The sequence below is a fragment of the Embiotoca jacksoni genome, unplaced genomic scaffold (assembly GCF_022577435.1).
Source record: "Embiotoca jacksoni isolate LCO1_2020_lvr unplaced genomic scaffold, fEmbJac1.0.p SCAF_5, whole genome shotgun sequence".
Lineage (NCBI taxonomy): Eukaryota > Metazoa > Chordata > Actinopteri > Embiotocidae > Embiotoca > Embiotoca jacksoni.
In genome coordinates this window covers 9,999,744-10,023,035 of record NW_027185403.1, presented here as the reverse complement: position 1 = coordinate 10,023,035, position 23,292 = coordinate 9,999,744, and the positions used below count along the sequence as shown (strand labels likewise).

General features: G+C 41.8%; 3 protein-coding genes across 16 annotated transcripts in view; all 3 read left to right on the top strand.

Annotated features, from left to right (window-relative positions):
• LOC138211660 (protocadherin gamma-C5-like) overlaps nt 1-23,292 on the top strand; it is a 284,193-nt gene that overhangs the window by 60,188 nt on the left and 200,713 nt on the right. Inside the window, exon 1 of one of the 14 annotated variants that reach the window (XM_069171666.1) lies at nt 7,538-9,976. The exons of 10 other annotated variants lie outside the window; for them this stretch is intronic. In XM_069171666.1, coding sequence (XP_069027767.1) covers nt 7,589-9,976 — 2,388 coding nt within the window. In that variant the 5' untranslated portion in view covers nt 7,538-7,588. Of the gene's footprint in view, nt 1-7,537; nt 9,977-11,398; nt 13,844-16,123; nt 18,603-19,809; nt 22,213-23,292 lie in introns of those variants that run through there. 3 more of the 14 variants (XM_069171660.1, XM_069171665.1, XM_069171664.1) reach the window with 3 other exon arrangements.
• On the top strand, nt 167-2,697 carry LOC138211531 (protocadherin beta-16-like). The gene has a single exon (XM_069171488.1). It carries the CDS (start codon nt 289-291, stop codon nt 2,695-2,697), a length of 2,409 nt encoding a protein of 802 aa, XP_069027589.1. The 5' UTR covers nt 167-288.
• Nucleotides 3,794-6,926, top strand: LOC138211530 (protocadherin gamma-A11-like). The gene is made up of 2 exons (XM_069171487.1): nt 3,794-6,307; nt 6,915-6,926. The coding sequence occupies exons 1-2, from the start codon at nt 3,920-3,922 to the stop codon at nt 6,924-6,926; spliced, it is 2,400 nt and encodes a 799-aa protein (XP_069027588.1). The 5' UTR covers nt 3,794-3,919.

The following is a 23,292-nucleotide window of genomic DNA, read 5'->3' as shown; positions in this document are numbered from 1 at the left end:
AGGTTCTCTGAGCTTGTCTGTTTTTAAACACCCCCAATGATAATCATGTGGCGGTGTTATACCTAAAAGAATACTCATGGTGTCAGTATGGACCAACAAACGAGAATGAACGATCATTCTCCACCCTCCTGTGGCAACGAATTCAAAGCCACCTTGTTTTGTGCTGTAGCTTACTTAACGCTTCTTGATGTCACCGCAATTTGAAGGTTTTGTCGGCTCCACGAGGGGAAGTCACTGATCTGAAATAGTTTTACATCGAAGCAGTCAGGGTTTTAACCTTAAGAAACAATGGGATGCGGCACATTTGCGCTGCATTGCGGCCTTGCTTTTATTTTTCTTTCCCTCCACCCGGTTTTTGGAGACGTCAGCTACTCTATCACGGAGGAGATGAAACGCGGATCTGTAATTGGAAATATCGCGAAGGATCTGGGACTGGATTTGGGCAGGTTATCTGCTCGCAAGGCCCGTATTGATGTTGAAGATAACAACGTGCAATACTGCGGGGTTAACCTCAATACCGGAAACCTGATTGTACAAGAAAGGATTGACAGAGAAGGGCTTTGTGGAAAAAAGGCATCGTGTGTTCTAAAACAGGAACTTGTTCTGGAAAATCCTTTAGAGTTGCACCGTATTAATATCCGAGTTCAAGACATTAATGATAATTCACCACAATTTAAGGAGGAATCACTTAAATTTGAAATACGGGAATCGGCAGATAAAGGTGAGCGTTTTCTGCTGGGAGAAGCACACGATGGAGACATCGGAGAAAATGCTGTTCAGGGCTACTCACTTCAGCAGAATGATCATTTCAAATTAAATGTGAACACAAAGGCAGGAGGACGGAAATACTGTGAACTAGTCTTAGAAAAAGAATTAGACAGGGAAGATAAAAACGAGATTGTGTTGTTGCTTACAGCCTTTGATGGTGGATCTCCTCAGAGATCAGGCACTGTGGTCATACGTGTTACTGTACTGGATGCTAATGATAATGAACCAGTGTTTGGCCAGAGTGTCTATAAAGCAAGTCTGCCTGAAAACTCTCCTTTAGATACTGTTGTTCTCTCAGTGAGTGCTACTGATGCAGACGATGGTTTAAATAGTGAAATAACTTACGGATTTGATCATGTTTCAGATGAAAATAGCGACGTGTTTTCTTTACACCCGAAAACGGGAGAGGTGAGAGTAGCTGGAGCTATTGATTATGAGAAAGTATCATCCTATGAAATGCAAATTAGCGCCAGAGATGGTCTGGGATTGGTTTCCTATGCAACGTTAATTATTGAAGTTACGGACATAAACGACAACGCCCCAGTTATTCACCTGAAATCCCTGTCTAACCCCGTACCTGAGAACGTGTCACCTGGTACAGAGGTGGGAATCATTAACGTGCAGGACAGAGACTCTGAGAATAACCGACAGGTCCGCTGCTCCATTCAGCAGGGTGTCCCTTTCAAATTGGTCCCTTCTATTAAAAACTATTATTCTCTGGTGACCACAGGACAACTGGACCGTGAACTCGTATCTGATTACAACATTACAATCACCGCCACTGACGAGGGCTCTCCACCTCTGTCCTCCTCTAAAACTGTTCAGTTATCTGTAGCTGACATCAACGACAACCCACCTGTGTTTGAGGAACAGTCGTACAGCACATATGTGACTGAAAATAACAAACCTGGCTCCACTTTATGTTCCGTTACTGCTCGAGACCCCGACTGGAGACAAAACGGTACAGTGATTTATTCTCTGTTACCTGGTGAGGTGAACGCTGCCCCGGTGTCCTCCTATCTGTCCGTTAACGGAGACACGGGGGTGATCCACGCTGTGAGGTCGTTTGATTATGAACAGTTTAGGAGTTTTAAAGTCCACGTGATGGCCAGAGACAACGGTTCTCCTCCGCTCAGCAGCAACGTGACCGTCAGTGTTTTCATATCGGATGTGAACGACAACTCTCCTCAGATACTGTACCCCGCCCCGGAGGGCAACTCCTTCATGACCGAGCTGGTCCCCAAAGCTGCACACGGAGGCTCTCTGGTGTCCAAAGTGATAGCGGTGGACGCGGACTCCGGACAGAACGCCTGGCTGTCCTATCATATAGTCAAATCCACAGATCCGGGACTTTTCACCATTGGTGTCCACAGTGGAGAGATCAGGACCCAGCGGGACATTTCTGAATCTGACAGCATGAAACAGAACCTTATTGTGTCAGTGAAAGATAACGGACAGCCCTCTCTCTCTGCCACCTGTTCCATGTATTTACTTATTTCTGATAACTTGGCTGAGGTGCCAGAACTGAAAGATATTTCTTATGATGAGAAGAGTTCCAAACTGACCTCTTATCTGATCATCGCGCTGGTGTCTGTGTCCACCTTTTTCCTGACCTTTATCATCATAATCCTCGGTGTGAGGTTTTGTCGCAGGAGAAAGCCCAGGCTGTTGTTTGACGGAGCAGTTGCCATCCCCAGCGCTTATCTCCCTCCTAATTACGCAGATGTTGACGGCACAGGAACTTTACGCAGCGCTTACAACTATGACGCCTACCTGACAACAGGTTCTAGAACCAGTGACTTTAAGTTTGTGACGTCTTACAATGACAACACGCTGCCTGCTGACCAGACTCTGAGGAAAAGTCCATCAGACTTTGCTGATGTTTTTGGAGATTGTGATGCTTCTCCTGAGGTAGGAACAGCTGTTTAATATCGTCTAAGCTATTATCAACTTTACGACCAAGATAATGCCTCACTTTCATGAGTACAAAATGTGTCTAGCTTTCTTGTTCTTTTTCACTTTTATTGGATTGATTCCTCATAAATTAAAAGTGGTTACAAACTTCAATGCATGGTTATTAGTTTGTTATTGTTAACTACACACGTTGAGATTTTGCTTCCTCTTTCCTCGTAGCTCATGAAGACTGTTATCCTCTTTTTAAAACTGATTTTTCAATTATTGCAGCATCATTGTCTCTGCCATTTTCTTGAAAGTAGAGCTTCAGCTTGTCATGTGTCTCTGTCCTTGGTGCTCAACCTCTGTGCTGTAGTAATGCAATTACAGGAGCAATGTACCGCTTCCTTATTTACACCATGGGGAATCTTACAGTTACTTTTTTTTCTCGGAGACTTGTTTGTTGTATTTTGCAATTAAAACTCCACTTCGCTTTTGATGTGAGTGGAAAAAAACAGAACAAAAAAAGATGGCAAAATCGCTCCAATGAACAGAATGTGTTGCGTTCAACAACATGTTTTTCAGGACAGCTCATGAACGAATTACTTTCATGTACTGCTCCTTGTCGATGGTGTGTGTTAATCCAGTTATGTTTTATGTCTCACAGTAAAATACATTTTGACAGCTTTTCTTTTTTTTACCAATTTAATTTAACAGACACACAGACGCGCTACTCCATTAGATTTGAGTTTGTATTTTTAATTGAATATCAATTTGTGACTTTAGAGGTCTGTAGAAAAGCTGGATAAACGATTTTGGCATTTCATAAAATACTGAAATATACTTAATCATATTGAGAGAAACATAGAGGCGAGTGGATAGGGGAGTGCGAAATTTAATATTAGTGTTGCTTCTTTCCATTACAAGTGAATCAATTATCAAATCAGCGCTGGTGTTTTTTTCTTCATTAAGAGTTAGATATTCGCAAAAATCGTTGTCGAAATAATAATTCATTGCTTTGTTGTACCTCAGAAAATACTCATGGTGTCAGTGTGTACCAGTAAACGCGAAAGCTCATCCATTATCCACCCTTCTGTGTTCACGAATTCAATTCTGCTGTTGTACTGCAGTTGAGAAAAACCGTCTCGTGTATGACTGCTATGTGACTTTTTTGTGTATTGGACGAAATCACGGCTGTATCGTTGATATATTTGAGCTATAATACTTTCAGTCTGTAAGTATTATCTTCGCCATAACAATGGGATACAGCACATTTGCGCTGTACTGCGGACTTGCTTTTGGTTTTTTTTATTTCCACCACGTCAATGGAGACGTGAGCTACAATATCCCGGAGGAGATGAAACGCGGATCTGTAATTGGAAATATCGCGAAGGATCTGGGACTTGATTTGGGGACACTGTCCGCTCGAAAGGCCCGTATCAATACGGAGGACAGCAGTGTTAAGTACTGTGGTGTGAATCTAAATACCGGAGACCTGATTGTACAAGAAAGGATTGACAGAGAAGGGCTTTGTGCGAAAAAGGCATCGTGTGTTCTGAAACAGGAACTTGTTCTGGAAAATCCTTTAGAGCTGCACCGTATTAATATCCGTGTCCAAGACATCAACGACAATTCACCACAATTCAAAGAGGAATCACTTAAATTCGAAATACAGGAGTCGGCAGATAAAGGTGCACGTTTTCAGCTGGATGAGGCCCATGATGGAGACATCGGAGAAAATGCTGTTCAGGGCTACTCACTTCAGCAGAATGAGCATTTCAAATTAAATATCAAATCAAAGGGCAGTGGACGAAAATATGGTGAATTAGTCTTAGAAAAAGAATTAGACAGGGAAGATAAAAAAGAGATTGTGTTGTTGCTTACAGCCTTTGATGGTGGATCTCCTCAGAGATCAGGCACTGTAGTTATACACGTTACTGTACTGGATGCTAATGATAATGAACCAGTGTTTAGCCAGAGTGTCTATAAAGCAAGTCTGGCTGAAAACTCTCCTTCAGATACTGTTGTTCTCTCAGTGAGTGCTACTGATGCAGACGAAGGAATTTATGGTGAAGTAACATATGGAATTGACCATGTTTCAGATGGAAACCAAATTTTCTCTTTGAATCCCAAAACAGGAGAAGTTAAAGTAGCTGGAGCTATTGATTATGAAAAGGAATCATCTTATGAAATGCAGATTAGTGCTAAAGATGGTTTGGGTCTGGCCTCATATGCAACGTTAATTATTGACATTACGGACATAAACGACAATGCTCCATTTATACACTTGGAATCCCTGTCTAACCTCATACCTGAGAACGTGTCACCTGGTACAGAGGTGGGCATCATTAACGTGCAGGACAGAGACTCTGAGAATAACCGACAGGTCCGCTGCTCCATTCAGCAGGGTGTCCCTTTTAAATTGGTCCCTTCTATTAAAAACTATTATTCTCTGGTGACCACAGGACAACTGGACCGTGAACTAGTGTCTGATTACAACATTACAATCACTGCCACTGACGAGGGCTCTCCACCTCTGTCCTCCTCTAAAACTGTTCAGTTATCTGTAGCTGACATCAACGACAACCCACCTGTGTTTGAGGAACAGTCGTACAGCACATATGTGACTGAAAATAACAAACCTGGCTCCACTTTATGTTCCGTTACTGCTCGAGACCCCGACTGGAGACAAAACGGTACAGTGATTTATTCTCTGTTACCTGGTGAGGTGAACGGTGCCCCGGTGTCCTCCTATCTGTCTGTTAACGGAGACACGGGGGTGATCCACGCTGTGAGGTCGTTTGATTATGAACAATTCAGGAGTTTTAAAGTGCACGTGATGGCCAGAGACAACGGTTCTCCTCCGCTCAGCAGCAACGTGACCGTCAGTGTTTTCATATCGGATGTGAACGACAACTCTCCTCAGATACTGTACCCCGCCCCGGAGGGCAACTCCTTCATGACCGAGCTGGTCCCCAAAGCTGCACACGGAGGCTCTCTGGTGTCCAAAGTGATAGCGGTGGACGCGGACTCCGGACAGAACGCCTGGCTGTCCTATCATATAATCAAATCCACTGATCCGGGACTTTTCACGATTGGTGTCCACAGCGGAGAGATCAGGACCCAGCGGGACATTTCTGAATCTGACAGCATGAAACAGAACCTTATTGTGTCAGTGAAAGATAACGGACAGCCCTCTCTCTCTGCCACCTGTTCCATATATTTACTCATTTCTGATAATTTGGCTGAGGTGCCAGAACTGAAAGATATTTCTTATGATGAGAAGAATTCCAAATTGACCTCTTATCTGATTATCGCGCTGGTGTCGGTGTCCACCTTTTTTCTGACCTTCATCATCATCATCCTCGGTGTGAGGTTTTGTCGCAGGAGAAAGCCCAGACTGTTGTTTGACGGAGCAGTTGCCATCCCCAGCGCTTATCTCCCTCCTAATTACGCAGATGTTGACGGCACAGGAACTTTACGCAGCGCTTACAACTATGACGCCTACCTGACAACAGGTTCTAGAACCAGTGACTTTAAGTTTGTGACGTCTTACAATGACAACACGCTGCCTGCTGACCAGACTCTGAGGAAAAGTCCATCAGACTTTGCTGATGTTTTTGGAGATTGTGATGCTTCTCCTGAGGTAGGAACAAGTGTTCCATATTGTCTAACCTATTAACAATTTCACGACCAAGATAATAGCCAAAATTAACATGTACAAAATATGTTTAGTTTTAGTATTCTTTTCCCCTTTTACTAACGATGGTTTTGAAACCGTGTAAGTTAAAGTTCCCTGGACGTATCCTTTATACGTTACAAGTGGTTACAAACTTAAATGCATGGTTATTAGTATGTTATTCTTAACTAGACATTACGATTTTGCCTTCTCTTTCCTAGTAGCTTGTGAAGTTTTTTTTTTTTTTTTACTCATTTCATAACGTTTTTTTTCAACTATCGTAACACCATTGTCTCTGCCTGTGTCTTTGAAGTTGGAGCTGCAGCTTGTCCTCCGTGTCTCTGTCTTTGGGGCTGATCCTCTGTCCGTAGTATTACTTTTTCAGGAGCAATGCACTGCTTCCTTGGTTTCACTGTGGGAACAGTTTATCTGGCAGTTATACTTTTTTCTCCCTGCGACTTGTTGTATTTTGTAATTTATAATCTACCTCGCCTCTGATATTAGGACAATATTTTTTGCCAAAATCGCTCCAGTTAAATGAACGGAATGTGTTTGCATTCAACATGTTTTTCAGGACAGCTTATGAACTAATTACTTTCATTTACTGCTCCTTGTCGATGGTGTGTCTTAATCCAGTTATGTTTTATGTCTCACAGTAAAATACATTTTGACAGCTTTTCTTTTTTTTTATCAATTTAATTTAAAAGACACACAGACGTGCTACTCCATTAGTTTTGAGTTTGTATTTTTAATTGAATATCAATGTGTGACTTTACAGGTCTACAGAAAAGCGGGAAAAATATTTTTGCACGTCATAAAATACTGAAATATACTTAATCATATTGAGATAAATAGAGAAGCGAGTAGGGGAGAGGGGGATTTAATATTAGTGTTGCTTCTTTCCATTACAAGTGAGTCAATTATAAAATCAACGCTGGTGTTTTTTTATTCAGTAAGAGTTAATTATTCGTAAAAAAATCTTTTCACCAAATAATAATTCATCGACTTGTTTTACCTCAGAAAATACTCATGGTGTCAGTGTGTACCAGTAAACGCGAATGCTCAGTCATTCTCCATCCTTCTGTGTCCACGAATTCAATTCTGCTGTTGTTCGCAGTTGGAAAAAGCGGTCTCTCGTGTATGACTGCTTTGTGCCCTTGTTTGTGTATTGGACGAAATCACGGTCGTATCGTTGATATATTTGAGCGATAATACTTTCAGTCTGTAAGTATTATCTTCGCCATAACAATGGAATACAGCACATTTGCGCTCCACTGCGGACTTGCTTTTGTTTTTTTTGCTTCCCACCCCGTCAAAGGAGACGTGAGCTACTCTATCCCGGAGGAGATGAAACGCGGATCTATAATTGGAAATTTCGCGAAGGATCTGGGACTTGATTTGGGGACACTGTCCGCTCGAAAGGCACGTATCGATTCTGAGGATAACAACATTCTGTACTGCGGTGTGAATCTAAATACCGGAGACCTGATTGTACAAGAAAGGATTGACAGAGAAGGGCTTTGTGCGAAAAAGGCATCGTGTGTTCTAAAACAGGAACTTGTTCTGGAAAATCCTTTAGAGCTGCACCGTATTAATATCCGCGTCCAAGACATTAACGACAATCCACCAAAATTCAAGGAGGAATCACTTAAATTCGAAATACAGGAATCGGCACTTAAAGGTGCAAGTTTTCAGCTGGATGAGGCCCATGATGGAGACATTGGAGAAAATTCTGTTCAGGGCTACTCACTTCAGCAAAATGAGCATTTCAAATTAAATATAAAATCAAAGGGCAGTGGACGCAAATATGGTGAATTAGTCTTAGACAAAGAGTTAGACAGAGAAGATAAAAAAGAGATTGTGTTGTTGCTTACAGCCTTTGATGGTGGATCTCCTCAGAGATCAGGCACTGTGGTCATACACATCACTGTACTGGATGCTAATGATAATGTACCAGTGTTTAGCCAGAGTGTCTTTAAAGCAAATCTGCCTGAAAACTCTCCTTTAGATACTGTTGTTCTCTCAGTGAGTGCTACTGACGCAGACGAAGGAGTAAATGGTGAAGTCATTTATGGAATTGACCATGTTTCAGATGAAAACCATATTTTCTCTTTGGATTCCAAAACAGGAGAAGTTAAAGTAGCTGCAGCTATTGATTATGAAAAGGAATCATCTTATGAAATGCAGATTAGTGCTAAAGACGGTTTGGGTCTGGCCTCATATGCAACGTTAATTATTGACATTACGGACATAAACGACAACGCTCCAGTTATACACCTGAAATCCCTGTCTAACCCCATACCTGAGAATGTGTCACCTGGTACAGAGGTGGGCATCATTAACGTGCAGGACAGAGACTCTGAGAATAACCGACAGGTCCGCTGCTCCATTCAGCAGGGTGTCCCTTTCAAATTGGTTCCTTCTATTAAAAACTATTATTCTCTGGTGACCACAGGACAACTGGACCGTGAACTAGTGTCTGATTACAACATTACAATCACTGCCACTGACGAGGGCTCTCCTCCTCTGTCCTCCTCTAAAACTGTTCAGTTATCTGTAGCTGACATCAACGACAACCCACCTGTGTTTGAGGAACAGTCGTACAGCACATATGTGACTGAAAATAACAAACCTGGCTCCACTTTATGTTCCGTTACTGCTCGAGACCCCGACTGGAGACAAAACGGTACAGTGATTTATTCTCTGTTACCTGGTGAGGTGAACGGTGCCCCGGTGTCCTCCTATCTGTCTGTTAACAGAGACACGGGGGTGATCCACGCTGTGAGGTCGTTTGATTATGAACAGTTCAGGAGTTTTAAAGTCCACGTGATGGCCAGAGACAACGGTTCTCCTCCGCTCAGCAGCAACGTGACCGTCAGTGTGTTCATATCGGATATGAACGACAACTCTCCTCAGATACTGTACCCCGCGCCGGAGGGCAACTCCTTCATGACCGAGCTGATCCCCAAATCTGCACACGGAGGCTCTCTGGTGTCCAAAGTGATAGCGGTGGACGCGGACTCCGGACAGAACGCCTGGCTGTCCTATCATATAGTCAAATCCACTGATCTGGGACTTTTCACCATTGGTGTCCACAGCGGAGAGATCAGGACCCAGCGGGACATTTCTGAATCTGACAGCATGAAACAGAACCTTATTGTGTCAGTGAAAGATAACGGACAGCCCTCTCTCTCTGCCACATGTTCCATATATTTACTTATTTCTGATAACTTGGCTGAGGTGCCAGAACTGAAAGATATTTCTTATGATGAGAAGAATTCCAAATTGACCTCTTATCTGATCATCGCGCTGGTGTCTGTGTCCACCTTTTTTCTGACCTTCATCATCATCATCCTCGGTGTGAGGTTTTGTCGCAGGAGAAAGCCCAGACTGTTGTTTGACGGAGCAGTTGCCATCCCCAGCGCTTATCTCCCTCCTAATTACGCAGATGTTGACGGCACAGGAACTTTACGCAGCGCTTACAACTATGACGCCTACCTGACAACAGGTTCTAGAACCAGTGACTTTAAGTTTGTGACGTCTTACAATGACAACACGCTGCCTGCTGACCAGACTCTGAGGAAAAGTCCATTAGACTTTGCTGATGTTTTTGGAGATTGTGATTCTTCTCCTAAGGTAGGAACAGATGTCACCCATGGTCTAAGCTATACCCTTATGAACCTTTCATAACTAAAAATGTTGTTTGCAGTTCTTGTGTATTTTTTTCATTTTATAAACGTTGATTATAGACAATGTCAAATACCTACATGTTGAAGTTAGCCAGGAACAACTTCTTTCATGTTACATGACATTACAGTTTCAATGCATTGTCATTAGTTCCAGTTCTTACTAAAAGCCGATAACTCACCAAGACTTCATCTAAGAGTTCTATTCACATGCATCTTCTCCTTAGTAGTTGCTTTTTAAGTTTGTTTCGTATCTTATATCTGAAACTGGTCTATCAATTATCGTTGCATTATTGAGTCTGTGTTGTTAGAGTGGAACTGCAGCTTTTTCTTTGTGTCTCTGTCCTTGGTGCTGAACCTCTTTGCCTCCCTAATGAAGTTTCAGGAGCAATTTACTTTCCACCTGGTGACGTTTTATATTACAGTTGAATTTCTTAACTTTTTTTTTGTGCCCGTTTGTTCCATTTTTTAATTTGACAATCTGCCTCTGTGTCACAGTTGTCTTTCGTATTCAGAAAAAATAAGGGGGCCAATATCACACCAGCTAAACGAGTGAAAAGTATTTGCGTTCAGAATCTAAAGTCATGTTTTTTTCAGTAAATCTCTTTTACGAGGTAGTCTCATTTACTGTTATTAACAGTCCTTTATATGCATGATGTTTTGTCGTCCACTTTTGGCTCATATCCCACAGTAAATTAATTCACTTTAATATAAAAAAAAACACTGACTCAGTTTTCTTTTAGTTTTTCGTTTGTAGTTTTTCATGTATTCTTTAATTCGATATGTCAGTGACTGTATTGATCTTTGCTTGAGAAAGATTTGTGCAAGTGCCATGGAAAAGTTGAAATTTCGTTATTTTACTAAAAGAAAGAGTAAAGCAAGAGGAAAGACAGGTGGATAGATAGCAGGTAGTTTCGAAGCCATCTTGAAATACTGAGTTGACGCACTGAAGAAAATTACCTGTGCTCTGATATTTTAATGCTTGGGGGGTGTTTTTACTGATAGTGTGCTGTAGATGGATAACTTTAAGTTGAGAAACAATATTCTCTATTCAATATTTTAACAGACAAAACCATAATTTCACTAAAGAAAAAGTGTAAATATAAGTCATAATTACAAATGTAATACTTTATTTTAGTCTATCTTGATTCGAATATTAAGACCAAACGACCGGATAATGTCAACAGCATTTAAATTAGGTTGTAAAACTTATATATCATTTGTACTCACGGTGTCACTATAGACCAGCTAAGCAGTTGGATTTTCAACCCGTTTTGCACACCACCCATTATTGGGATCGACCACTCTGTGTTCTCCACAGTCTACGACACCGGCGACAAATCCTTAGAGAGCAGTGATTGATCGAAAAACGTATTTTTAACACTTGGAGTTAACGTGTTTTCACGTGTCGTCCTGTTTGACGATGGTGAATCGACGGCACGTTCCTCAAAGCTACGGCTTTGTCTTTTTCTTTGTTGTGGTGCATTACGCACGCGGAGACCTGAGCTATTCCGTCCAGGAGGAGCTGAAGCACGGGTCTGTTATTGGAAATATCGCCAAGGATCTCGGACTGGAGCTGGGGAAACTGTCTGCTCGTAAAGCTCGTGTTGATATGGAAGGAAGCGACAGACAGTATGTCGGGATTAACCTGAGAAACGGAGATTTATTCGTTGCGGAAAGAATAGACAGAGAGGAGCATTGTGGAGAAAGGCCTGCGTGTGTTCTAAAATTCGACCTGCTATTAGAGAATCCGCTGGAGTTACACCGGTTGTCGTTGCAGGTGCAGGACGTAAATGACAATGCACCAATCTTCCCGAAGGATATTATAAAACTGGAAATTAGAGAGTCAGCTGACAAAGGAGCTCGGTATCGTATTAATGCAGCACATGATGCAGACATCGGCCAGAATTCTGTTCAAAGCTACACTTTGCAACAAAACGCTCACTTTGTGTTCAGTAGTCAAACGACAAAAGCTGGCAGTAAATATTGTGAGTTGGTTTTGGATAAGGAGTTAGACCGAGAGGAGCAGCAGGAAATGAAATTATTGCTCACAGCTGTAGATGGTGGATCTCTTCAGAGATCCGGGACTGTAGTCATACACGTCATCGTGCTTGATGCTAACGATAACGCCCCCGTGTTTACTGAAGCTGTATATTCAGCCAGGTTACCTGAAAACTCACCTTTGAAAACCCCAGTTATTACTGTAAGTGCAACAGATACAGACGAAGGCGTGAATGGAGAGGTTACATATGAATTTAGCCGACTGTCTGATAAATCACGAAAGCTTTTTTCGCTTGATCAGAAAACAGGAGAAATCCTTGTAACAGGTGACGTAGATTATGAAGAAGGATCAAAATATGAAGTGATTGTTGAAGCCAAAGATGGTTATGGTCTCTCTTCTGAAGCAAAAGTTATTATTGATATCACTGATGTGAATGACAACGCTCCAGTCATATATGTAAAATCCCTGTCTAAATCCATACCTGAGAACATATCACCTGGTACAGAGGTGGGCATCATTAACGTGCAGGACAGAGACTCTGAGAATAACCGACAGGTCCGCTGCTCCATTCAGCAGGGTGTCCCTTTTAAATTGGTTCCTTCTATTAAAAACTATTATTCTGTGGTGACCACAGGACAACTGGACCGTGAACTAGTGTCTGATTACAACATTACAATCACTGCCACTGACGAGGGCTCTCCACCTCTGTCCTCCTCTAAAACTGTTCAGTTATCTGTAGCTGACATCAACGACAACCCACCTGTGTTTGAGGAACAGTCGTACAGCACATATGTGACTGAAAATAACAAACCTGGCTCCACTTTATGTTCCGTTACTGCTCGAGACCCCGACTGGAGACAAAACGGTACAGTGATTTATTCTCTGTTACCTGGTGAGGTGAACGGTGCCCCGGTGTCCTCCTACCTGTCTGTTAACGGAGACACGGGGGTGATCCACGCTGTGAGGTCGTTTGATTATGAACAGTTCAGGAGTTTTAAAGTGCACGTGATGGCCAGAGACAACGGTTCTCCTCCGCTCAGCAGCAACGTGACCGTCAGTGTGTTCATATCGGATGTGAACGACAACTCTCCTCAGATACTGTACCCCGCCCCGGAGGGCAACTCCTTCATGACCGAGCTGGTCCCCAAAGCTGCACACGGAGGCTCTCTGGTGTCCAAAGTGATAGCGGTGGACGCGGACTCCGGACAGAACGCCTGGCTGTCCTATCATATAGTCAAATCCACTGATCCGGGACTTTTCACTATTGGTCTCCACAGCGGAGAGATCAGGACCCAGCGGGACATTTCTGAATCTGACAGCATGAAACAGAACCTTATTGTGTCAGTGAAAGATAACGGACAGCCCTCTCTCTCTGCCACCTGTTCCATATATTTACTCATTTCTGATAATTTGGCTGAGGTGCCAGAACTGAAGGATATTTCTTATGATGAGAAGAATTCCAAACTGACCTCTTATCTGATCATCGCGCTGGTGTCTGTGTCCACCTTTTTCCTGACCTTTATCATCATAATCCTCGGTGTGAGGTTTTGTCGCAGGAGGAAGCCCAGGCTGTTGTTTGACGGAGCAGTTGCCATCCCCAGCGCTTATCTCCCTCCTAATTACGCAGATGTTGACGGCACAGGAACTTTACGCAGCGCTTACAACTATGACGCCTACCTGACAACAGGTTCTAGAACCAGTGACTTTAAGTTTGTGACGTCTTACAATGACAACACGCTGCCTGCTGACCAGACTCTGAGGAAAAGTCCATCAGACTTTGTTGATGTATTTCGAGATTCTGATGGTTCTCCTGAGGTAGGAAAATATTCCACTTTGTTAAAACCACTTTATGCTTCCTGACAAAAGGATGGAACTTTCAAGTTAGAGTTTTGCACTTCTCAGTGCAATTTTTTTTGTATACTGGCGAAAGGAACATCTTAACAATTTATGAGTGGTCGAAGGATATAGATTTTGGTCTCAGGTAATACTGTGATTTTGTGTCTTTTCTCAAGTTAAAAATAAAGTATGCTTGGGGTATTTTCCTTCAACCTCTGAATGATCTTTTCTTTTTTTATTGGGCCCCTTTTATCCTTGGTGCCGGATTTTTTTCTGACAGAGTTCGAGTCCAACAGACTTTGCTGAACTGTTGTGAGATTGCAATGGTTCTCCTGAGGTAGCATTACATTTCAAACAATTATTTGCTTCTCGGCATGATGAAAAAAGCAGTCCTAAATTATCGCGAGATTTTATATTTTTCATTTTGCTCTATTGTCTTTCTAACTCTTCAAATTAAGTTAGTTGTTTCACTGTCCTTGGTCCTGAACTCCATTACATCTTCTGGGGCATTGTTGATTTGGACCGTACTTTAAGCATTTTTAAAACATATTACCACTCTTTCAAAGTTAGATACATTTTTTGGTGTTATTATTTTATATAGATATGTGTTTGTTTTTGCGTGACGGAAGAGCATGATCGTTTTTATTGCTTTATTACTTGGCTACGATCGAACATTTAGATGCTTTGGACTTTAATGCGCAACTCATTTTCAGCAGCAAATGAGAGGGGGGACATATTCTAAACTCCTCCAGTCAGCCACTATACTTCCATAACACTTTATAGGGGAAACAATGTAGTCGGGTGTGAACATAATTTCAAGGAGAATGAACACAGTATTAGAACACAATGAACAAAGTTAAATTGAAGCCTCTTGGTTTTGTTAGGGGAGTGATGCTCTACTAAGTTTGCTCTCTGTAGGTAAAATTATTTTTACATCCATAAAAAAATGTGTCATTCCTTATTTCATCGTCCCATGCATTCTTTCATGTTAAATGCATTCATTCATTCCCTCATGGACATTAGGTATAGTTCTCAAGTGTCTTTGTGATTTTGTTTTACTAGAATCGATTCCTTGATAGATGCATTATATTGTTTAGTAGGAGATACTACTATTACAGACACTTTACATTACATCAAATGCAATATGGTGCAATCAATTGTTCACAAAGCATTTAGCAACAATAGTATAGTGTCGTCCTGGTAGTTGAATAGTGTTGTATTTGATGAATTTCTATTATGAATTCATACATGACATTTTAGCTGTATTTCATTGACATTTGAAACAACTGTTGATCGTGGAAAACTTGAATGTTTTCAAAACCCGAGAGATAACTCATGCCATGGATTAAATACACACTGTATTTCCTCCGCTCAAGGACTTGAGAGATTGGACTGCCTCTTCCTGGTCAAAATTCTTGCAGCAGTGTGATTGCTACAAATTGATCTGTATTTTTACTGCTGTAGTACATCAAATACAAAATAGCCTGTGGTACCTTTTAAAAGCACAGAACAGTTAGGTTCACAATCTGCATCAGTCAATGGTGGTCTTTTAAGTTTCATGTTTGGTGGTTAAAATGTGATAATACATTTCCACATGCTGTTTATATGCAAAGTTACAAAGTGAAGTGGTTTTTTTATACTCCAACGAAAAGAAGGCACACATGAGGACAATTAACATTTCCCTCTTTTGCACTCCCCTCACAGCCCAGTAAGGTGAATGTCAAGATGGTGCAGAAAATAAATAGAATATATCACTCCCTTTTCATCAGGGCTTGATCTCAGAGTTTTGGGCATAGATTATGATGCAAAATGTGTAATTTATTTTCATAAAATGAAAAATTAACAGAAACATCAAATGAAATTGGCCCCATTTCAATTTCAGACATAGTTCATGTGCTTTGTCTATTTTTGGACACTACAAAGTAGTTTGGAAACAGACAAATTGTTAAAAAAAAAATGGTGTTGCTGTATTCTCCACTGCTATTTGGAGAAGTGTATCCGCTTATCTTGACTCAACACTCATTGGAAGGGAACTTTAAAATAGCATATCAATTAATTACAAACTTATTTAACAATATCTTGATAGTTAAGGGAACTTATTTGTAAAATAAAATAATCTTTGTTGTACCTGAACAAATACTCATGGTGTCAGTGTCTACCAGCAAACGCGAAGTCACAGCCATTCTCCACCCTTCTCTCTCCACGAATTCAAAGCCTGATTGTGCTGTTGTACCGCAGTTAGAAAACCCGTTTCGTGTGTGACTGCAATCTTACAATTTGTATTGCATCATTAGCATGTTTAACTTCTGAGTGATATTTTGAGGCGTATGTACTTTGTTTCGCTGTAACAATGGGATACAACGCATTTACGCTCCACTGCGGACTTGCTTTTGTTTTTCTTGCTTTCCGTCCCGTCAATGGAGACGTGAGCTACTCTATCCCGGAGGAGATGAAACGCGGATCTGTAATTGGAAATATCGCGAAGGATCTGGGACTGGATTTGGGGAGATTGTCCGCTCGAAAGGCCCGTATCGATTCTGAGGATAACAACGTTCTGTACAGCGGTGTGAATCTAAATACCGGAGACCTGATTGTACACGAAAGGATTGATAGAGAAGGGCTTTGTGCGAAAAAGGAATCGTGTGTTCTAAAACAAGAACTTGTTCTGGAAAATCCTTTAGAGCTGCACCGTATTAATATCCGAGTTCAAGACATCAACGACAATTCACCACAATTTAAGGAGGAATCACTTAAATTCGAAATTCGTGAATCGGCAGATAAAGGTGCACGTTTTCAGCTGGATGAGGCCCATGATGGAGACATCGGAGAAAATGCTGTTCAGGGCTACTCACTTCAGCAGAATGATCATTTCAAACTAAATATAAAATCAAAGGGCAGTGGACGAAAATATGGTGAATTAGTCTTAGACAAAGAATTAGACAGAGAAGATAAAAAAGAGATTGTGTTGTTGCTTACAGCCTTTGATGGTGGATCTCCTCAGAGATCAGGCACTGTGGTCATACACATCACTGTACTGGATGCTAATGATAATGAACCAGTGTTTAGCCAGAGTGTCTATAAAGCAAATCTGCCTGAAAACTCTCCTTTAGATACTGTTGTTCTCTCAGTGAGTGCTACTGATGCAGACGAAGGAGTAAATGGTGAAGTCATTTATGGAATTGACCATGTTTCAGATGAAAACCAAATTTTCTCTTTGAATCCCAAAACAGGAGAAGTTAAAGTAGCTGGAGCTATTGATTATGAAAAAAAATCATTTCATGAAATACAGATTAGTGCTAAAGATGGTTTGGGTCTGGCCTCATATGCAACGTTAATTATTGACATTACGGACATAAATGACAACGCCCCAGTTATACACCTGAAATCCCTGTCTAACCCCGTACCTGAGAACGTGTCACCTGGTACAGAGGTGGGCATCATTAACGTGCAGGACAGAGACTCTGAGAATAACCGACAGGTCCGCTGCTCCATTCAGCAGGGTGTCCCTTTTAAGTTGGTTCCATCTATTAAAAACTATTATTCTCTGGTGACCACAGGACAACTGGACCGTGAACTAGTGTCTGATTACAACATTACAATCACTGCCACTGACGAGGGCTCTCCACCTCTGTCCTCCTCTAAAACTGTTCAGTTATCTGTAGCTGACATCAACGACAACCCACCTGTGTTTGAGGAACAGTCGTACAGCACATATGTGACTGAAAATAACAAACCTGGCTCCACTTTATGTTCCGTTACTGCTCGAGACCCCGACTGGAGACAAAACGGTACAGTGATTTATTCTCTGTTACCTGGTGAGGTGAACGGTGCCCCGGTGTCCTCCTATCTGTCTGTTAACGGAGACACGGGGGTGATCCACGCTGTGAGGTCGTTTGATTATGAACAGTTCCGGAGTTTTAAAGTCCACGTGATGGCCAGAGACAACGGTTCTCCTCCGCTCAGCAGCAACGTGACCGTCAGTGTGTTCATATCGGATGTGAACGACAACTCTCCTCAGATACTGTACCCCGCCCCGGAGGGCAACTCCTTCATGACCGAGCTGATCCCCAAAGCTGCACACGGAGGCTCTCTGGTGTCCAAAGTGATAGCGGTGGACGCGGACTCCGGACAGAACGCCTGGCTGTCCTATCATATAATCAAATCCACTGATCCGGGACTTTTCACTATTGGTGTCCACAGCGGAGAGATCAGGACCCAGCGGGACATTTCTGAATCTGACAGCATGAAACAGAACCTTATTGTGTCAGTGAAAGATAACGGACAGCCCTCTCTCTCTGCCACCTGTTCCATATATTTACTTATTTCTGATAACTTGGCTGAGGTGCCAGAACTGAAAGATATTTCTTATGATGAGAAGAATTCCAAATTGACCTCTTATCTGATCATCGCGCTGGTGTCGGTGTCCACCTTTTTTCTGACCTTCATCATCATCAATCTCGGTGTGAGGTTTTGTCGCAGGAGAAAGCCCAGACTGTTGTTTGACGGAGCAGTTGCCATCCCCAGCGCTTATCTCCCTCCTAATTACGCAGATGTTGACGGCACAGGAACTTTACGCAGCGCTTACAACTATGACGCCTACCTGACAACAGGTTCTAGAACCAGTGACTTTAAGTTTGTGACGTCTTACAATGACAACACGCTGCCTGCTGACCAGACTCTGAGGAAAAGTCCATCAGACTTTGCTGATGTTTTTGGAGATTGCGATGCTTCTCCCGAGGTAGGAACAAGTGTTTCATATCATCTAAGCTATTACCAACTTTACAACCCAGATAATGTCTCACTTTCATGAGTACAAGATGTGTTTGACTTTAGTATTCTTTTCCCCTTTTATTTAATTGATTTGTCACACGTTACAAGTGGTTACAAACTTAAATGGATGATTATTAGTTTGTTTTTCTTAACTACACATGTTGCAATTTTGCCTCCTCTTTCCTCGTAGCTTCTGAAGTTGTTGTTTTTAATCTTCTTAAAACTGCTTTTTCAGTTATCGTAGCCTCATTGTCTTTGCCTGAGTCTTGAAAATGGAGCTGCTGCTTGTCCTCTGTGTCTCTGTCCTTGGTACTTAACCTCTGTGCTGTAGTAATACATTTTCAGGAGCAATGTACCGGTCCTTTGTTACACCGTGGGAACGGTTTATCTTGCAGTTACTTTTTTCCCCTGAGATTTTGTAACTAACAATCTACCTAGCCCTAGATATTAGTAAATAATAGGTGCCAAAATCACTCCAATGGTCGGACTGTGTTTGTGTTCAACAATATGTTTTTCGGGATAGCTCATGACATAATTACTTTCAATTACTGCTCATTGTCGATGGTGTGTCTTAATCCAGTTATGTTTCATGTGTCAAGGTAAAACTAATTTTGACAGCTTTTCTTTTAACCAATTTCATTTAAAAGACACATAGATGTGCGACTCCATTAGTTGAGTTTGTATTTGTAATTGAATATCAATATGTGACGTTACAGGTCTGTAGAATAGGTGGGAAAAGATTTTTGCACGTCATAAATTACTGAAATATACTTAATCGTATTGAGTGTAAGAGAGAAACGACTAGGGGAGAGGGGAATTTAATATTACTGTTGCTTCTTTCCATTATAAGTGAGTCAATTATTAAATCAACGTCGGTGTTTTTTTTTTTTCTTCAGTAAGAGTTAGTTATTCCTGAAATAAATTTTCTCCAAATAATAATTCATCGCCTTGTTGTACCTCAGAAAATACTCATGGTGTCAGTGTGTGCCAGTAAACGCGAAAGCTCAGCCATTCTCCACCCTTCTGTGTCCACGAATTCAATTCTGCTGTTGTTCGCAGTTGGAAAAAGCGGTCTCTCGTGTATGACTGCTATGTGCCCTTGTTTGTGTATTGGACGAAATCACGGTCGTATCGTTGATATATTTGAGCTTTAATACTTTCAGTCTGTAAGTGATATCTTCGCCTTAACAATGGGATCCAGCACATTTGTGCTCCACTACGGACTTGCTTTTGTTTTTTTTGCTTTCCACCCCGTCAATGGAGACGTGAGCTACTCTATCCCGGAGGAGATGAAACGCGGATCTATAATTGGAAATATCGCGAAGGATCTGGGACTTGATTTGGGGAGACTGTCCGCTCGAAAGGCCCGTATCAATACGGAGGACAGCAGTGTTAAGTACTGCGGTGTGAATCTAAATACCGGAGACCTGATTGTACAAGAAAGGATTGATAGAGAAGGGCTTTGTGCGAAAAAGGCATCGTGTGTTCTAAAACAGGAATTTGTTCTGGAAAATCCTTTAGTGCTGCACCGTCTTAATATCCGCGTCCAAGACATTAACGACAATTCACCAAAATTTAAGGAGGAATCACTTAAATTGGAAATTCGTGAATCGGCAGATAAAGGTGCACGTTTTCAGCTGGATGAGGCCCATGATGTAGACATCGGAGAAAATTCTGTTCAGGGCTACTCACTTCAGCAGAATGATCATTTCAAACTAAATATAAAATCAAAGGGCAGTGGACGAAAATACGGTGAATTAGTCTTAGACAAAGAATTAGACAGAGAAGATAAAAAAGAGATTGTGTTGTTGCTTACAGCCTTTGATGGTGGATCTCCTCAGAGATCAGGCACTGTAGTCATACACATCACTGTACTGGATGCTAATGATAATGTACCAGTGTTTAGCCAGAGTGTCTATAAAGCAAGTCTGGCTGAAAACTCTCCTTTAGATACTGTTGTTCTCTCAGTGAGTGCTACTGATGCAGACGAAGGAGTAAATGGTGAAGTAATTTATGGAATTGACCATGTTTCAGATGAAAACCAAATTTTCTCTTTGAATCCCAAAACAGGAGTAGTTCAAGTAGCTGGAGCTATTGATTATGAAAAGGAATCATCTTATGAAATGCAGATTAGTGCTAAAGATGGTTTGGGTCTGGCCTCATATGCAACGTTAATTATTGATATTACGGACATAAATGACAACGTTCCAGTCATACACTTGGAATCTCTGTCTAACTTCATACCTGAGAACGTGTCACCTGGTACAGAGGTGGGAATCATTAACGTGCAGGACAGAGACTCTGAGAATAACCGACAGGTCCGCTGCTCCATTCAGCAGGGTGTCCCTTTTAAGTTGGTTCCATCTATTAAAAACTATTATTCTCTGGTGACCACAGGACAACTGGACCGTGAACTAGTGTCTGATTACAACATTACAATCACTGCCACTGACGAGGGCTCTCCACCTCTGTCCTCCTCTAAAACTGTTCAGTTATCTGTAGCTGACATCAACGACAACCCACCTGTGTTTGAGGAACAGTCGTACAGCACATATGTGACTGAAAATAACAAACCTGGCTCCACTTTATGTTCCGTTACTGCTCGAGACCCCGACTGGAGACAAAACGGTACAGTGATTTATTCTCTGTTACCTGGTGAGGTGAACGGTGCCCCGGTGTCCTCCTATCTGTCTGTTAACGGAGACACGGGGGTGATCCACGCTGTGAGGTCGTTTGATTATGAACAGTTCAGGAGTTTTAAAGTCCACGTGATGGCCAGAGACAATGGTTCTCCTCCGCTCAGCAGCAACGTGACCGTCAGTGTGTTCATATCGGATGTGAACGACAACTCTCCTCAGATACTGTACCCCACCCCGGAGGGCAACTCCTTCATGACCGAGCTGGTCCCCAAAGCTGCACACGGAGGCTCTCTGGTGTCCAAAGTGATAGCGGTGGACGCGGACTCCGGACAGAACGCCTGGCTGTCCTATCATATAGTCAAATCCACTGATCTGGGACTTTTCACTATTGGTGTCCACAGCGGAGAGATCAGGACCCAGCGGGACATTTCTGAATCTGACAGCATGAAACAGAACCTTATTGTGTCAGTGAAAGATAACGGACAGCCCTCTCTCTCTGCCACCTGTTCCATATATTTACTTATTTCTGATAACTTGGCTGAGGTGCCAGAACTGAAAGATATTTCTTATGATGAGAAGAATTCCAAATTGACGTCTTACCTGATCATCGCGCTTGTGTCGGTGTCCACCTTTTTTCTGACCTTCATCATCATCATCCTCGGTGTGAGGTTTTGTCGCAGGAGAAAGCCCAGACTGTTGTTTGACGGAGCAGTTGCCATCCCCAGCGCGTATCTCCCTCCTAATTACGCAGATGTTGACGGCACAGGAACTTTACGCAGCGCTTACAACTATGACGCGTACCTGACAACAGGTTCTAGAACCAGTGACTTTAAGTTTGTGACGTCTTACAATGACAACACGCTGCCTGCTGACCAGACTCTGAGGAAAAGTCCATCAGACTTTGCTGATGTTTTTGGAGGTTGCGATGCTTCTCCTGAGGTAGGAACAGCTGTTTCATATCGTCTAAGCTATTATCAACTTTACAACCCAGATAACATCTCACTTTCATGAGTACAAGGTGTGTTTGGCTTTAGTATTCTTTTCCCCTTTTATTGGACTGATTCCTCATATGTTACAAGTGGTTACAAACTTAAATACATGGTTATTAGTTTGTTATTCTTGACTACACACATTGTGATTTTGACTCCTCTTTCCTAGTAGCTTGTGTAGTTTTTTTTAATCTTCTTAAAACTGCTTTTTCAGTTGTCGTGGCCTCTTTGTCTTTGCCTGAGTATTGAAAGTGGAGCTGCTGCTTGTCCTCTGTGTCTCTGTCCCTGGTGCTGAACCTCTGTGCTGTAGTAATACATTTTCAGGAGCAATGTACTGCTTCCTTTGTTACACTCTTGGAATGGTTTATCTTGCAGTTATTTTTTTTTCCCCCTGTGATTTTGTAATTAACAATCTACCTACCCCTTGATATTAGTAAATAATAGGTGCCAAAATTGCTCAAATGATTGGAATGTGTTTGCCTTCAACAACACGTCTTTCGGGATAGCTCATGAAAGAATTACTTTCATTTATTTCTCCTTGTCGATGGCGTGTCTTAATCCAGTTATATTTGATATCTCACGGTAAAACTAATTTTGACAGCTTTCCTTTTTTACCAATTTCATTTAAAAGACGCACAGGCGTGCTATTCCATTTGTTTTGAGTTTGTATTTTTAATTCAATATCAATATATGAATTTATAGTCCTGTAGAAAACCTGGAAAAAGACTTTTGCACGTCATAAAATACTGAAATATACTTAATTGTATTGAGAGTAAGAGAGAAGCCAGTAGGGGAGAGGGGAATTAAATATGAGTGTTTCTTCTTTCCATTATAAGTGAGTCAATTATTAAATCAACGCCGGTGTTTTTTTTCTTCAGTAAGAGTTAGTTATTCGTAAAATAACTTTTCTCCAAATAATAATTCATTGTCTTGTTGTACCTCAGAAAATACTGATGGTGTCAGTGTGTACCAGTAAACGCGAAAGCTCAGCCATTCTCCACCCTTCTGTGTCCACGAATTCAATTCTGCT

Coding starts and splice junctions, on each gene's coding strand:
- LOC138211530 (XM_069171487.1), top strand. CDS start 3,920: ATGGGATACAGCACATTTGCGCTGTACTGCGGACTTGCTTTTGGTTTT.
- LOC138211531 (XM_069171488.1), top strand. CDS start 289: ATGGGATGCGGCACATTTGCGCTGCATTGCGGCCTTGCTTTTATTTTT.